The 17447-nt window shown below is 38.8% G+C and overlaps 1 protein-coding gene across 1 annotated transcript; it reads left to right on the forward strand.

Moving 5' to 3' along the window:
* Nucleotides 1–1803: 1803 nt before the first annotated feature.
* ago2 (argonaute RISC catalytic component 2) lies at nucleotides 1804–15672 on the forward strand. The gene is made up of 20 exons (XM_053333918.1): nucleotides 1804–2004; nucleotides 3138–3183; nucleotides 4713–4910; nucleotides 5031–5151; nucleotides 5283–5464; nucleotides 5883–6019; nucleotides 6100–6234; nucleotides 6441–6528; nucleotides 6985–7132; nucleotides 7227–7346; nucleotides 8267–8389; nucleotides 8537–8670; nucleotides 9527–9711; nucleotides 10513–10672; nucleotides 10798–10888; nucleotides 11286–11480; nucleotides 11617–11751; nucleotides 12116–12217; nucleotides 12328–12527; nucleotides 12652–15672. Exons 1-20 carry the CDS (start codon nucleotides 1986–1988, stop codon nucleotides 12758–12760), a joined length of 2628 nt encoding a protein of 875 aa, XP_053189893.1. The 5' UTR covers nucleotides 1804–1985; the 3' UTR covers nucleotides 12761–15672.
* Nucleotides 15673–17447: the final 1775 nt, after the last annotated feature.

Here is a 17447-nt window from a genome sequence, read left to right on the forward strand (position 1 = left end):
TGTATGTATAAAGGCATAGGTGTTGCTTTCAAATAGACAATATTAAATCCTGGTAGTGTTGGGATGGCTGAAAAATTGACTTTCTTTTTTGCTGATTTCATCAACTACTGAAATATATCACATGTTGAATGTAGCATTTAAATGCTGTTTAATGAGGTAGGGCAGGCTAAACAACACCACAGCAGCTTGTAATGAATACCTTACTTGTTTGAGCTATATTTTTATATTTCATTTTCAGTTGCTGCCAAGTAGGCCTACGTTTTGTACCTGTTGGGGTCTGCATGAATATTAAATGTGCCGCGCACACACATACACAAAATATAAATGTTGAATAAGTCAACCACTCGAGACAAAATGTTTCTTTTTTTCCATTAATACTCACTGTTGACTGTCAGTAATTTTCTGCCACATCAGCTCATGTTCTTTAACACTTCTGACACTGAAAACTCTGAGTTTGACAGCTCAGAGTTGGTCAACCTAGAGTTAAGGTTTTAACTCAGAGTTAGTTAAACCTGCTTCCTGAAACAGGCCCCTGGTGTTGTCAGATTGTTTTAATGTCACCACATGTACTGCAGTTGTAAATATACACATAAACATTGCATATGTACAAATCAGTTTATATCTATTTTTTAACTTGTTTTTTGAATTTCTCTTCCCTTCTCTTCATATTATCTTATCTAATGCTTACATATCAGTTTACCCCGGAAATACTTCCCCATACGAGGCCATGACTTTCTTCCTGTGGGGTCTTGCTTGTTGACAAGTTGGTATTATTATACAGTTTGTGGTTCATGGTTTCTGAAACCAAACCGATGTTGTCACCCGCATTCTAAAAGCATTGTTTCGTATCAAAAACGCGACATTTGATGTGTTTTTTCATTTCAACAGCGGTGAGCGCGCAGCGTGTTTCTGACGTCACTGAAGAGTTGACGCACCAAGATAGTTCCCTTCCTGTTTACGTCCAAATTACACTTGAAGACCGAAATTATACAGAGGGGAAATTATCCAATACAGTGTAATGAAGTTATTGGTAAAACGGAGCATTAGGGCCACAAAAAAGGAGATTTCGAGAATAAAGTCATAATATTAGGCCTACTGGAGAGCATTGTAATATTACGAGAACATACGCAAATAAACAGTTATAACGTGAAAAATATAGGCTAATAGCCTATTTAGGGTGAAATATAAGAAGAGCATTACTAGCAGCTTTACTACCTGTTTTAAAATGATGACTGGACTGTGATGCATGGTGTGAAGTTATACTTTAGTCTAGGTTTTACAAATAGGAAAAATACTTAATCTTTTGGCACATTAGTAACACGTGGTTTTGAGCGTCTGGTTTTTGTTTTGTTTTGCTTTTTTAATGATTGTGTCTGTTTTGGAGAAAGAACCACACAGCCTTGGACGAAATTGCCTGATTTTGTGGAAGACAAAATGTCAAGCGTTAAACAGTCTAAACAGTCTAAAATTTGAACACTAAACAAAATATCAATATGTCTGGACAATCGAATGATCTAAACAGTAAACACTTAATACCTCTGCATTATTCAATTATTTTATTTTATGTATTTATGTTACAGACTTTTGTGTTTTAGGAACTTTTCAACATTTTAAACACTGAAATAATATAGTAAATCGGGCCTAATTTAAGATTTAATTTCGTGAAGCTCAAAACATTGAAGCTGCCGAAACCGGATGTGGACGTAGGCGGAAGTAGATGGGAGGGAACTCTCTCTTGCTCTGCTAGGGTCTTCACTGTGCTATCTTTTCTCTCTCGGCTCCCGTTTTGTGTGTTGGGGGGATGGGGTCGTGTCGAGGATGAGAGACTCCAAATATTTACCACCTTGGCAAAACTAAATATCTTTATTTCCGAACTGGGCTTCCCTCGCTCTTGTATATATAAATACCTTTCGACCACGCATGAGTTTGGGCGGAATTTGGCGACCGTAAAGAGGAGTATCTGTACACGTTAAAAAGTCGACAAAATGTATTCCTCTGCTGGAGGTAAGTGGCTAAGCGTTAGCATCGGCTAAGTGATGCAGCTAACACACATTCACACACTAGTTGCAACATTTTGGTGCTAAATTATAGAAAGCCAATGGTGAATGAAATACTCGGTTGCTTATTTAATCGAGCTGGTTATTGCAGTACACGGCGTCCCCGTTTTAAGTCGGAGTCATTAATAGTAGAGTCAAGCTTTAGCTAGCGTGCAACAACAACAAACTGCTGCTAGCCAAGTTAGCTTCAGCGCTACCTCGTTCCCCGAACTTGTTGTTAGGGACCGTCTCGGGTTAATTTATGTGTGCTGGCGTCGATTGACTAATGTATTTCTTAACAAACAACCACTACAAGTGCGAATGGTTAGGATATGATTTTAAAATCGTTAACACTACGCGCAATGGTTATAGTACTATTTAGCGGCCGACCATGCTATCTAATCTCATCACCAATCTTTGCGGTGGTTAGGTGGTAGCATCCAACTTGTAGTTTTAGTCATTTTACATCGATTTTGGCCATAATATATAAATGTCTTGAAGCTATTAAATTGCTCCATTATGTAACATTGACATTCTGATTGTGAACATACACAGAATAAACAAGTATGCAAGACAAAGTTTGAAGTTAAGTACAGTTTGCTATCATCTAGAAATTTGTAACTTTTGCGGTATTTTTCATTATAGTCATTGTCTTTTTAAGATAGAGTAACAAACCATTAATAAAAATTAAACACTAAAATCCAGTCACTTGTTACATTTGTCTGTAAATGTAGGATAATCTATTTTCTCTGTGTAAAATGTGACGTGTAGCAGGAGACTGGGTGTCTTCAGTAGAGTTAAGATTGCCAGCTTGCCCGATCCCTTCTGTATGCACATTGATAAGAATTTTGAAAAAGTCACGCTTGATTGTGTGGAGGCATAGGTGTGCCTAATATGAGGCAAGAAAGGGTTTGCATTACAAATGTACAATTAATGATTAGTTCCCTGTGCTTTGCTTCCTTTGCAACCTGCAACATAAAGACAATTCTTCTATCTACATTTATGCCCTAATGTAAAGTACACAAATGCAGGTTTTCAATACTATACATTATTATATTTTTTTTGGAGTATTCATAATGTGTAATTTTTGTCCTTTTGTAGCCACCGAGATGCTTGAGGGACCCCGTCCCTCAGGGTCAGTAAGCTCTGGTAAGTTTTTGCCCCTTATTTCACTGTAAAGCCATGTTCACTGTAAGCAGCAACATTATGTATCCTTCAAGCGTCACAGTATGTACTCATTTGAAGCACAATTTGACCTTCTGACTCAATAATGAAATGTCCAGGAAATAGGACACAGGCAATTTGGCGCTACTGTTGAGAATATACAAAGAACATGATATCCTTCTAGACAGTCAATTTCTTCAAAATACATCTCATTTTGAGCTCTGAATGGCAGTGCACCTTTACACACGATAGGCCATTCAGTAATCTCTACTGTATACTACTAGCTTTTATGGGTGTTATTCTGCTTAAATGAACAGAGCTGGAGCACAAAGATAAGGCGCTTAAAGGGAATGGAGTATGTACGCTGACAGTCTCACTGTAATATCTGAAGTTGCAGATGTGGAGCTTCGTGGTTCAACATGTCAACCAATGAAGCAACCTTTTGTCATCTTACACAGGATAATACAAAGTATCACAGAAAGTCCTTTACAGGTGTAAAAGCAGTAGGATTGTTCTGATTTGAAGCCTGTAATGGTCAGAATACTTGATCAGTGTTTACTTTTTAATTCAGATAAGAGCATCAATTTTACTGAGCTTGTTAGTGCTAGTAATACATGTTAAATTTGGTACTTGCTGTATGATATTGACTTGGAGTATGTATACAAAAATGGGTTGAGTCTGCCAGCTGAAGCAGTCATATTTTCATTTTTGAACTGACTTGAAAGTTGCATATTTGTCCAACTGACATGGTGAGGGTTCATATCGACATCAGTGAACAAGAGCACAGTTGGTTTGAAATGATGCCTGTTAAAGGTGGTCAGATGTTAGGTGCTTGCAGAATTATTTGGACTGTGTCGGTCAAGTCTTCCAATCAAATTTCAGATAAAATTGTCTTACAAAAACAAGAATGTTTGGAGGTTGTGGTTTCCCCCAGGCTGTAGGTTATGTAAATCATTTCTCAGAGTTTATCTGGCATCAACTCTTAACAAAGCTGACTAATTAACATGGCTGGACAGGTTGTGACATGTCAAACAAGACAGGTTTAAGATCATTATTTAAACTATTAACAAGAAGGCAGAGATTGAAAAACAGCCTTTTTACATCTCCAGTTTTGCCGTTGAATATATAAATTAGGAAATATTTCACTCCTGTTTTGTTTTGTAACTACTTTTAAGGCAAATTGTACGATCCAAATTTAAACACATCCATCACAACCAAAACTTGAAACACAGGATAGTTGTTGGGTGTTACTCACTGTTTTCAACTATAACAGCTTAGAAGTAGTTTTAATGGATCCTGATGCTGTGAAACATGTCAATCGTGTTTGTTAACTATAACCAGCTGAGAAACACACAATGCTTATATTTCATATGAATGTGAATCTGCTGAGTTGTACTGTATGTTTAAACATACCTGCTCATACTTGTCAGTTTGGGCCTTCAAGATCTTGGGGAAATGTCTGGTGCCTGAATAATATGATATTAACCACGTGCTATGTCACTTTCACCCATTTGACCCCCCTGAATCAGACGCCCCATCTTCCCCGGTGCCAGAATACGTGTTCAAGCCACCATCACGGCCAGATTTTGGCACCATGGGCAGGACAATCAAGCTCCAGGCCAACTTCTTTGAGATGGAAATCCCCAAACTGGAGGTCTACCACTATGACATCGACATCAAACCTGAGAAATGTCCCAGGAGGGTCAATCGGTATGTATGAGTGTACAGCTAATTTTCAAGCTCTGGTAGACCAGTGGCTCATCTTCTGTAATGATGTCATAACAGGCAAATTACATAGTGCTAATTTTTCTGTTTCATTTTGCTTCTCAGAGAAATTGTGGAGCACATGGTCCAGCACTTTAAAACGCAGATCTTTGGTGATCGAAAACCAGTGTATGACGGGAGGAAGAATCTGTATACTGCCATGCCCCTGCCCATCGGCAGAGACAAGGTACGTTTTTATCCAGAACAACCTGCAACAGTGAAATCACATTAATATATGTGTACTGAAGCCACAGAAAAACAACACAGCACTTCCCCTCTCTTACTCTTTTTCCCCCCCCATGCCCATCAACAACACAGGTGGAGCTTGAGGTGACCATTCCAGGTGAAGGCAAAGACCGCAGCTTCAAAGTTTCCATCAAGTGGGTGTCCTGCGTTAGCCTGCAAGCTCTGCACGAGGCACTCTCAGGACGACTACCCAGTGTCCCCTTTGAGACCATTCAAGCCTTGGATGTGGTCATGAGACATTTGCCCTCTATGAGGTAGGTCTTGCATTATTGAACATTGCTTCATTAATGGATGATGGATTGTCTTTTTGGGTTATTGTTCATTGCAGAAGCTCTTGTCATTAATACATGGCAAAGGCAGATATTATTTGACATTAATATGATTATCCAGTTGAATACAAATAAACAGGATTCAGTCTCACAGATCACCCCGATGAAGCCGGGCATTTAATAATTACCTGAGAATAATTTCCATTCATTTTAGTATGTGTGACTGTCAACTTGAAAGTTTCATGTAATAGATCATTTGTTGTGGTAAACACATTTTTTTGGTCCACAATAATATTCTTATTGCATATTAATGCACTTGAGGACAGGAACCATTCTGGAATACATCCTAGACTGTATAATCACTGTTGTAGCCCTACTCAGACTTTATCATTGGTTGTTACAGGTATACCCCAGTGGGCCGCTCTTTCTTCACTCCCTCAGAGGGGTGTTCAAACCCCCTTGGTGGAGGCAGAGAAGTGTGGTTTGGCTTCCACCAGTCTGTCAGGCCCTCCCTTTGGAAAATGATGCTCAATATCGACGGTAATCATTCGTTTTGATTGTTTGCAAACTGGAAGTCAAGTTGTACGCATGTATCTAATTCCAACCCTCTTGTTTTGCAGTTTCGGCCACTGCGTTCTACAAAGCCCAGCCTGTAATTGAGTTCATGTGTGAGGTCTTGGATTTCAAAAGCATTGAAGAACAACAGAAGCCCTTAACAGACTCTCAAAGAGTGAAGTTTACGAAGGAAATCAAAGGTAATTAAAGGGCGGGAGCTCACCTGCTAGGGGACAGATAAATTGTATTTCACTTTCTGGGTTATGGATACAATTCATTTTTAATCTTTTGGGTTTGATTCAGTTCTTAACTGATCAGTCTCTTTAACGTTGTCAAAAGAAGGGGGGTTGAAGTTGATTAGAAAACTTTGTTAATTATTATACTTTGTTGTGATTCCTTCATGTAGGCCTGAAGGTGGAGATCACTCATTGTGGGCAGATGAAGAGGAAGTACAGAGTGTGCAATGTGACCAGAAGACCAGCCAGTCATCAAACGTAAGAATGCTCTTCTGTCTCTTGGGTGTATTGTTTAAATAAAATATGTGCAGCAGCAACAAGAAAACCTATGCATTAAGTAAAAAATGAATGTAACTTAATCCATTCTGGAGATGACAGCATGACACTCCACCAAATATAGACTACTTATTATTTAAAAAGCATGACTTGTCTTTATGATGCTTAGTGTAACTAAACATTGTGACAAACTGGTGTGAAATTTCCACTACTGTGACAAGCATGCAGAGTCAAGATATTAAACAGGCATACCGGCTGTTTAATTTACCGTTGAAATGGGTTTTTGCTTTTAGTGGGTTCAAAAATGTGTCACTGATTGGCATACAAGAGATAATTCTTGTTAGGTCTTTGTGCATCTTCTAAGATTGCATAAAAAGGAGCTCCTCTATTTTCCCACCCTTGTAATTTTTTAAAGTTTCTGGTATGTGCTTTCTTCAGGTTCCCCCTGCAGCAGGAGAATGGTCAAACTATTGAATGCACAGTAGCACAGTACTTCAAAGACAAGTACAAGCTCATCCTGAGATACCCCCACCTGCCATGTCTACAGGTGGGACAGGAGCAGAAGCACACCTACCTACCTCTAGAGGTAAGCAGTCACCGACCTCTTGTGTGTACAGTGTTTGCTTTAAAATACCATATTCACTAAAAGCTGTTTTGTCTGTGTGTCTGTGTGTGTCCAGGTGTGTAACATAGTGGCAGGACAGCGTTGCATCAAAAAACTGACAGACAATCAGACCTCCACTATGATCCGTGCCACAGCCCGATCAGCACCAGACCGTCAGGATGAGATCAGTAAACTGGTGAGTTTGTGAAATAAATATTTACTGAATATGACGCAGCAGTTCGCTCCATGTCTCAAAATAGTTTGAATATATTTGTGAACACTATAAGGTGTTTACAATGTGCAGACTACAACATTGGAGGATTCATCAATAATGTTTGCCTGTTGGTCCACAGCCAACAGCAAACCAAGTGAAGACAGCTGGTTTGCTGTCAGGTCAATATAAAACCAGCTAAAATAGCTTGTATGTTATTGATGGTTGTAGCGTGCTGCTGACACATAACTCCCCACAACAGAGCTGGCCAACATCTAATATTGCTAACATTCTTACTTGTTGACAGTTGTTTCACTATGACAAACTCAACAGTCCAATATAATTATATAATTGTCATGGTTGTAGACACAATTACAATAGTAGTTGATATGGTTTAAGAAATACATAGTCCTTAGTGACTGCCCGGCCTGCTTCTTGCCACATTGTCAGAAACGGGTTTCAGTGGACTGTTTGGGTGAGATAAGACAAAGGTTGTGACCAAGCTGCCAAGTTTTTTTTCCATCTGACACCAAGGACAGGCCCAGTTCAGTTTGTTGATTGGCTGCTGGGGAGGAGTTTGGGATGTTTATCTGTACTTTTAGCCAATTATAGCGTTCAGTCATTAATAATTTACACATACAGTATCTAGACATAAACACCTTACACGCCACAGCAATCATCTAAGCATTTTCTCTTTGAAGTAAATTATAGTTGGGAATAAAGATCATATTTCCTGATTTTCCTTTTTAATCATTGGTTTTAATAGGCTTCATAAATATGCATTTCATAAATATCTACAATTGCTATATTTGCCTTGTGTATTTTTCTAACAGCCTTTAAAACATAAATCTTAACTCTGTCATATTATATATATTCACAAATATATAACTATTACATTATTTCAGATGAGAAGTGCCAACTTCAACACTGACCCTTATGTTCGTGAATTTGGAGTGATGGTGAGGGACGAGATGACAGAAGTGAACGGCCGTGTCCTTCAAGCACCCTCCATCCTGTATGGAGGCAGGGTATGTTGATTGCCAGTTTGGTTGGTGAAGTGGAAATAATGTACTTCCATGTTGTTGCAGCACAATCTTTTTTAGAGCCATTGCTTATAAAGAAATGTTGCTACAACTTTTAAGTGCTAATAAGGCTGCTTTCATTGTAATTTGCAGAACAAAGCAATAGCCACACCAATCCAGGGAGTATGGGACATGAGGAACAAGCAGTTCCACACTGGCATTGAGATCAAAGTGTGGGCCATTGCTTGCTTTGCACCACAGAGACAGTGCACTGAACTCCTGCTCAAGTAAGTGAGATACATAGGGAGTATGTTCTCCAGCATATGTGTTTCATGTTATCATGAATGTGTGCCGTTGTTCCAACTTGAGACTTGTTGGATTGATGGCAGTCAGACCATAATTGAATGGCTCGAGTTGAAATGGGCCTGAAACATACCTTTATGAAAGTGCAACGACACATTTAGCTATTTTATGCATGATGGAATTTGAAAATGTGTCACCAGAAATTCCCGAACTTGATGTAAGTGTGAGCTGAAGTTTCAAATGTTGCAACAAGGGGCGCAGCAACAGCAGAAGCTGTCTTATTTGATTTGTGTTTCTTTCTTTCACAACTGTCATGACAGCCCAGTTTATCAAGTCTCTTGCGATATTGCCCCCCTGAGGACTGAGGTATTTTAGCTCTACAAGCACATGTTGAGTATGTGCAGCTGTGACATGCATTTGCAATGCCATAGCAAGGTTTTTCCAGTTGCATTTTTGTACTTTAGAGGGTATGTTTCAAGCTTTATATCCTTCATTTCAATACGTAAAGGTCTGAGTCCCATGGTTTTCATTTTAGATATAATTGCAGCTCCGAATAAATATAATCAATATTAATATTTTCTCCAGTTACAAGAATTATGTCATGAAAGGTACACAATACAGCTCAGCAACAATATTGGACATTTAAGTATTTACCAAGTGCATATTTGAAGCATTTTTCTACATGACATGTTCTCAATTTAGTTTTTAGGTTTGGCTGTTAACTTGTTATTCCTCTATTTACCCTGAGCTCAAATATCAATTTAAAGTCACGTCTCATGTATAATCTGAAATGATGCATCAAATTGAATCGTGAATAAATAAGTTCCTTGTCTGTCTCAGAGCATTCACAGATCAGCTTAGGAAGATCTCCCGAGATGCAGGGATGCCCATCCAGGGTCAACCTTGCTTCTGTAAGTACGCCCAGGGCGCGGACAGCGTGGAGCCTATGTTTAGGCACCTCAAGTATACATACCAGGGCCTCCAGCTGGTTGTAGTCATCCTACCGGGGAAGACACCTGTTTACGGTGAGCGATGCACTCATTTTGTTTGTCATTCAGTGAGGAACTTGTATTTTCTTAATACAGAGACATTAATATTAAAAACCCAAACAGTACATTTTTGTGAAGTGAAATCCTGTTTGCGGTCACTGATACTCAAAATGTTGCTAATACCCTACTTTTTTTAAACTCTGAGCAGAGCTGATTGCACATGGTGAAGTTTCCCAGGGCTGCTAATCATTATTATTTGTTTTTGGGGTGGACTCACAATTTATCATATGTATTCATTTATTACTGGAGATAAGATGGACTTTCTCCCCATGAAACCAACTTATTCTCTTAAAGCCAAATATAAATATCATCTCACTAAATAATGTCATGACATCATGGAATTAGGATTGGACTTCTAGTTGGCTTTTCTTAAAACAAAAACTTCTTAAGTTAATCTTATCTGTGAGGGTTTGTGTGATTAGAGTGTTCACTTTTATTTAAAGCTCTTGATCTGGTATATCTGAACATGCCTGCTGCTTCATTGTCTGCTGAGCAAGTCTTACTGCTTCTGTTTGTGCTGTAGGAATAAACTACAATTAAATAGGGAGCAAATAAAGCTACATTCTCTTCTCAACTCACTCTGTCATTTAAACATCAGTAATCCCTTCTGTACGTAGCAACGCAATCCATTATAAAACATGTGTTGGTTTGTATTACACTTTCAGGTTGCAAGAAATGTATGCCTAACCATGCCTCCAGAAATTACATATTCAAATACAAATACAAAAACCAGTATTGAGAGACCATGTATAATTAATTGATGTATCTGTGTTGTAGCTGAAGTGAAACGTGTTGGAGACACAGTCCTTGGCATGGCCACACAGTGTGTGCAGGTGAAGAATGTTCAAAAGACGACACCTCAGACCCTCTCCAACCTCTGTCTGAAGATCAACGTCAAGCTAGGCGGTGTCAACAACATCTTACTCCCACAGGGCAGGTCAGTAGAGATATTACTACACCCCTTACTGAAATCTGAGTTCATCACATTGTGTTAACTTTTTTTCAGATGTGTAAGAATGTTTTTGTGCTACATTTCACCTGCTCTCTGTGTTGTTGTTCCAGGCCGTTGGTGTTCCAGCAGCCTGTGATCTTCCTCGGCGCAGATGTGACTCATCCGCCTGCAGGAGATGGAAAGAAGCCTTCTATTGCTGCTGTAAGAAAGATCACACCACACAGTACAATGCATCATAAATCACTTCCCTTCATACAGAAGTATGTGAAATGTTAAAGGATCTTTCAATGGTCAAAAATAATGGAGAATTATTACTCGGCCCTACAGAACTTTTTGTGTTGCTCAGCTCATTGTTTTTAGCTTTCCTGCCCACACTAAAAATCATAGTTATTCCTAAGCAGCTATCATATTCTCCTGTAGCAGCCTAAAAGACTATAAATACATAATATATAATACAATAAACCACCTTTACACTACCATTGTAAAAAAAAAAGTTTACTTTACACTTTGTTTCTACTCACATTTATAACATTGAGTGATACATAAATGTCATTCTTCCTCTGGTTCGTACTAAATGATATTGGTTTTTGCTCTTCAGGTCGTTGGTAGTATGGACGCCCATCCCAGCCGATACTGTGCCACAGTCCGGGTGCAGCAGCACCGCCAGGACATCATCCAGGACCTGGCCACCATGGTGAGGGAGCTACTCATCCAGTTCTACAAGTCCACCCGCTTCAAGCCCACCAGAATCATCTACTACCGAGACGGTATCTCTGAGGGCCAATTCAACCAGGTGATATATCAGGCATGATAAGGAGCAGTTTAATAAATATACAAAAATATATAGGCACATTTGTTTAGACAGGTCCAAAAGAAAACAATCAACTTAGCAGTGCTTTTTGTTAATTCCTGTGTTGTTGTACTTGCAGGTTCTTCAGCATGAACTGCTGGCGATCCGTGAAGCCTGCATCAAACTAGAGAAGGACTACCAGCCTGGCATCACCTTCGTGGTTGTACAGAAGAGACACCACACAAGACTGTTCTGTATGGACAGGAACGAGAGGGTCAGTATTGTGTCACTGAAAAGTAATTTTGTTAAAATGAGAGAGAGGGCCCTGGAGTGAGACCACAGTGACATAACTTTTTTGGTATTTAACTGAAGAAATTTTTAACTTAATTGACCCTAGTTATGACTCTACCATTTAAAACTGTAAGCCTGATTTTAGTAGTTATTTTTAGTTTTTCCTGTGGATAGTTGGAGATGTCTTTTTTTATGTTATGTGTGACTGTCTTGACTGAGGATGTAGCTGCTGTAACCAAGCAATTTCCTGTGAAGGATCAATAAAGTATTCACCCATCTAGATCTATCTAGACCTTGAAGCTCAAACATTTTAAAATAATGTCTGTCTGATGTTGGCATTTCTGCAGGTTGGGAAGAGTGGCAACATTCCTGCAGGCACCACAGTGGACACCAAAATCACTCACCCATCAGAATTTGACTTCTACCTTTGCAGTCATGCTGGCATACAGGTAAGAACTGAATTATGATCATCACGACATTAAGAAGTTTTTTTTTTAGCTTTAATGTTTCCCCTTTTGATCACAGAAGCAAAACCATCACCACTTTTCATTTTTTGCAGGGTACCAGCAGGCCGTCTCACTACCACGTGCTCTGGGACGACAACCACTTCTCTTCAGATGAACTGCAGGTCCTCACGTACCAGCTCTGCCACACCTATGTGCGCTGCACCCGGTCAGTTTCCATCCCAGCACCAGCCTACTACGCCCATTTGGTGGCTTTCCGTGCTCGCTATCACTTGGTGGACAAAGAGCATGACAGGTAAGAACTCAGAGTATTTGCTTGTTTAACAGACACTTGCCTGCTTTTTGAATAGCCCCGTCTACAAATATTATGATGAATCAGTGTTTTACACTACTGTCATTTTTTTAAATTGCTGTTTCAGTGCTGAAGGCAGTCATACGTCAGGCCAGAGCAACGGGCGCGACCACCAGGCCTTGGCTAAGGCCGTTCAGATCCACCAGGACACCCTGCGCACCATGTACTTTGCCTGATAGCACACAACCCCAGGTTAGCGTGGGTGAGACCCCATTGATGGAACACACTACCCCTCGCTGTCTTAGTGTCAGCTGTTGATAGCATCAAAGTGGTTTCACATCATGATCTCCCTACCTAACACACCTGTCAGTTACCCAGTATATCTACAATTGTACTTCAGCCCACATGTGAAAGCCCCTGACCGACCTAAACCAAGCCAGCTATTAGACTGTAAGATGCAAAAAGAATTCCTCTTTCTTTGGTTTTGAGCTAGAAGAGGTTTTATCTTCATGTTGTCCGTTAGTGTGTATTTGTATTTGTTGTAGGGAAATGTGGCGCAAAGTGTGAAAGGAAACGGAAACGTGTGTACACCAATACACAAAACCTAGCATTTCTACACTAGTGGGCAGTATCATTATACAGTGGGGTGCTTTATAATTTAGAAAAAGCCATTCACCCTCCTTCTCCTGTTTTTATTCTGTCTCGGTGCTTTAAAGGCGAAAAGCGCCATCAAAAGATGGTGGGGGCACGTTCACTGTTTATTTGCCTAATAATTTGCTCCTCTGACAAATATATTATTTATCAGCCAATCAAAGCAAAGTGCACTGACCAGAATGGGTACTTCAATCAGGACATAAGTACTTAATACGTTTAAGATTGTGAGTGATTTTCACATAGGGCACTATGTGATGAAAAAAGTGCCATTTGAGACCACCTTTCTGTTGTCATTTCTATGTAAAACTATGAGTTATATGACCCACATATGCTGGGTTTTCAGTATTTGTCCTTGATTGACACTGACAACTATTTTATGCCAAATCTGGGACAACTTACTAAAGAATTCTTTGCGTCAGATTTGTTATCAACCCTTGAAACGACACTTAGTTTATTCTAGATGGCTTTTATTATTCAGATAGAGATTGAATGAACAGCAATTTTATTCTTCCCTGTTTCACATTATAGTCTGAACTGATAGAGTTGCACCATTAACCGAATCCCCATGACGATAAATAGCATATTGGGACTGGTTCCCAACAAGGATACCTTTCTGATGTACTCTGAGCCGCGTTGATGTAAGACACATTATGTAGAAATCAACACAGGGGAACACAATGAATTATTTTTTAGTTCCCTTCTGTTTTTATAGTCTATTTTAATTTCAATCATTTTTGTAATGAATATGCATGTAGCTGACTCATGTTTTAGACATTTAGGCATTTGTGACAATTGTTTTTTTCTTCCTTTATACGTATTAACCCAACTTCTATTTTTAATGTATATAGCAGCAGAATAGTGTTTCTGCAGTGTCTTTGTCAGAGCGGGATATTTGTGTGGCGTTTTGATATCCAGGCATTCGGTACAGTGGAGTGAAAGGTGCAACATTTTAGAGTTAAACTAATCGAAATTCCCTTAAAAAACAAAAAACAAACAAAAACCTTATAATTATAGTGTTTGCTCCAGGAATTGAGAGCAGGTGTCGCACAAAGCTTGAGTTTTATGCAATTGACTTTTTGTGAGTCTTTATACTATATAGTAATGTTGGGAATAAGGTATATTTTGAATAAGCTTTCAGCAGAGGCTGCTGAAAATATAGAGATGTTTTTTTTTAAACAACTGGCCCATATGTAGTCTAAATTAACACTGTCTATTTGTATACAGATTTTAAATGCAAATATTCTCTTGCCTTTTAAGACTGGTATGGTCTTACTAATAATTGTAGACGTTTCCTAACATCCCACCTAAATTTTACTAAGTTAAGCTGGCGAATGTTCACTTAGTCTTGATTGGAGGCAAGTAGTCTATATTTTCTAACTATGCATCATTTTTAACCAAGAGATTTAGTAGTGGGGGTATCTCACATGAATTTGGGTCATTTATAGAGGTAGATAATCAGGGCTTTTTCTTTTTGGTTTATGTTGTTTTTTAGCATGTCGCATTTAATAGCGTTTCTTAGTGCTTTTCAGCATCTTCATACCTTTCTAAGGGATGAAGTATATATGTGGTCATTTGTAACATTGTAGATTTTATAGCCTGAAAATTAGGCGTATCCTTTGTAACACACAAATCTTTCTTAGCCAAACAAGATTACAAACTTTTACATGATTAATATTCAAAAGACATGGAAGCACAAAAGGACATCTTGATTCTAGGTGCTAGAAGTTTTCACTGTAAACCACCTTAAATCCTCACTGGACTGGTCCACAAGGCTTTTTACTTGTATGCTTAAGAAAAAGAAAAAAAAAAAAAAGATGCTTCATCATTTTGAGGATCTTTCTCTCCCTATGACGACCTGTCTGTGTTACCCTTTTTACTCATTACCTGTAAAGCAACTATAAATCCGACTGACTGTGTTTGTGGGGCATTTTGAAAATCACGTACTTGATATTTACTGTTATGATGTCAATATTGTTCTTATCGGTGCTGGTCTCACAACATGTAAATTTGGATGCACTTTTGATAGCAGAACGATGATTTCTATAGATGTGTGTGCCTCGATCGAAACAGGAGGCTCAGCCATATTGTGTGACACTGGTGTAATTGTATGGAAATGGCCGTGTGTTCTACCTCTTGTTACCTGTTTAAGTGTTATGGTAACATCACACTGCTGGCCATTTCTGTATAATTACCCCTGCTATCTGTCTAATTGGCATTGTTTGGAGTCTTGCATTGACGGCAGAAATTTTAGACGCTTTGTATGCATGATGATGGTGAACACGCTTTCTCAGTTTATATGTAGTTGTGTGATTTTTTTTTTTCATAGTTTTACTCAAACTGATGTCAAGAGTGAATGTGTGTTTGGTTTTTTTTTTTGTAGGGGTTTTGCGTGTTGAGCTGTACGACCAAATTCTTGAAGTGTGTTTTTATTCACACGCAGCTTTCCCTTCTTTCTTTCCTTTTTATTCTATGCACCAATGAAACAACCATTTTATTTTTTCCAACCCTCGAAGTATAACAACAAATGAAAAGCCCACATCAGGTATGATCATTGCATATCCTTTAACCTGGATGAATTTGTACCCTAGCGTTGCCGTTAGGTTGACTGTTAATGAAAGTTGCTTGCAAGCTTAAAACGATACAAAGAGAACAACCCCATCAGCCTGAAAAATAGCAAACTGATATTGAAATAGATGTTTGTAAAACAGCAAAGCCTCTAATCACTTTAACTTCATCATGAAACATATTGTTCCCATGTGTAATTGTGCATGTATATCTGTCATTCTACTTCAAGTGTGGCTGGATGAGAGCAAATGACTCAATGAGTTGATGATGACTGATCGATGAGGCTTGTTGCTGGTTCTGTGTTTGGAAGGTTGAACGTCTTTGTGTCTGTGTGACTGCAGGCATTCGTAATGCCACAAACATCCATATTCATCATTTATTTGAATGTTCAGTGTTGGGATTGTTTCTCAAAGGGATGCCTTGGTATGTGGTATTTTAGTGAGGAGATGGTTAGTGGGAAGCTAATATTTCTGTGGGCAAAATGTTCCCGTTTTTTGACACTCAGTTTCCACATGATGTAATACATCTCCTTAATAATAACCTGCTAAAATTTAAAAACATCAAAGTCTCTTTTTAGCAGACGGGTTTGTACTTGTTGTTACTGCTTCTTTGTGTTTTACGTTACCTGTACCAGCACCTTAGAATACCAGATCAGAATGGCATTGCTTTTCCTGGAAACAAAACTCAAAACATTTTACAATGTTGTTTTTGCACTAAACAAGAATGGACTTTGTAGCTGTTGCAGCATTAAGAGTATTTATCAGGTGACAGAAATGGCAGCCTCTTTTTTGTTTTTATTTAGAAAGGAGCAGTTGGCTTTGGTGGCTTTTCAAGAATACAACTTAACACGTGTAGCCAGTAGGCCCGAGAGCCTCAGCGTGTGCTCAGTATAGCCACGCCTGCTGATCAGGAGGGACTCCACCAAGCCAACCAGAATCCAAGTTTTTTTTTTTTTTTTTTTCCAGAAATATCCTGATGCCTTTTTAAACAATGAACGAGTGAAACTTGTAGTTGTGCCGGGTGGATTGCCTTTTGTTTTTAGTGGCGAGGGAGAAAGGTGCTTTATGCAAAACAAACTGACAGCTGTTAAAATGAACTGATTCGCTGACGATGATGAGGTTTATGTGATTGACGCCGCTTGTCGCAGATGTGATGCCAAAGTGCTGTGTGAGGACGAAGTGTGTAGGAAGGTTTTACATGGTCATAGTCCCTGTTCAAGACTGCAATGTGCATAGAAAAATCATGCTAAAATAACCACAGACTATACATATCAATATACAGAAGAGGTGTTTACTTTTTTACATAAATCTGCCTGATGATAATGCGCTAAATCAAGAATGTGTATAAAACAAATACTGAAAATAATAAGTACACCAGCCTGGATAAATTTGGCACTAATTTACTAGTTTATTGGTGCCCAAGGTGCTTAGTCAGGCATTCAAAACATGTGGCGGGAACCATCATGAAATTATAAGATACTTTTCTCCGACTCTTAAATTAAATGCACATACTCACCTCAGTTTGGCTGTTTTTTCTATGTCTTTTGGAGCGGCCAAAACTAGGACAAAGCAAGTTCTAGAAACAGCCGGTTTGTAAACTAAATGGCATATCATAAGCTAAGTTAATTGATCTGTTCATTTTTATTTTCATGATAGCGGGTTTTCTTCTTTTTTGTAGGTATGTTTTTAAATTTACCGTTGGAAG

Source organism: Scomber japonicus, chromosome 15 (assembly GCF_027409825.1).
Source record: "Scomber japonicus isolate fScoJap1 chromosome 15, fScoJap1.pri, whole genome shotgun sequence".
Classification (NCBI taxonomy): Eukaryota; Metazoa; Chordata; class Actinopteri; order Scombriformes; family Scombridae; genus Scomber; species Scomber japonicus.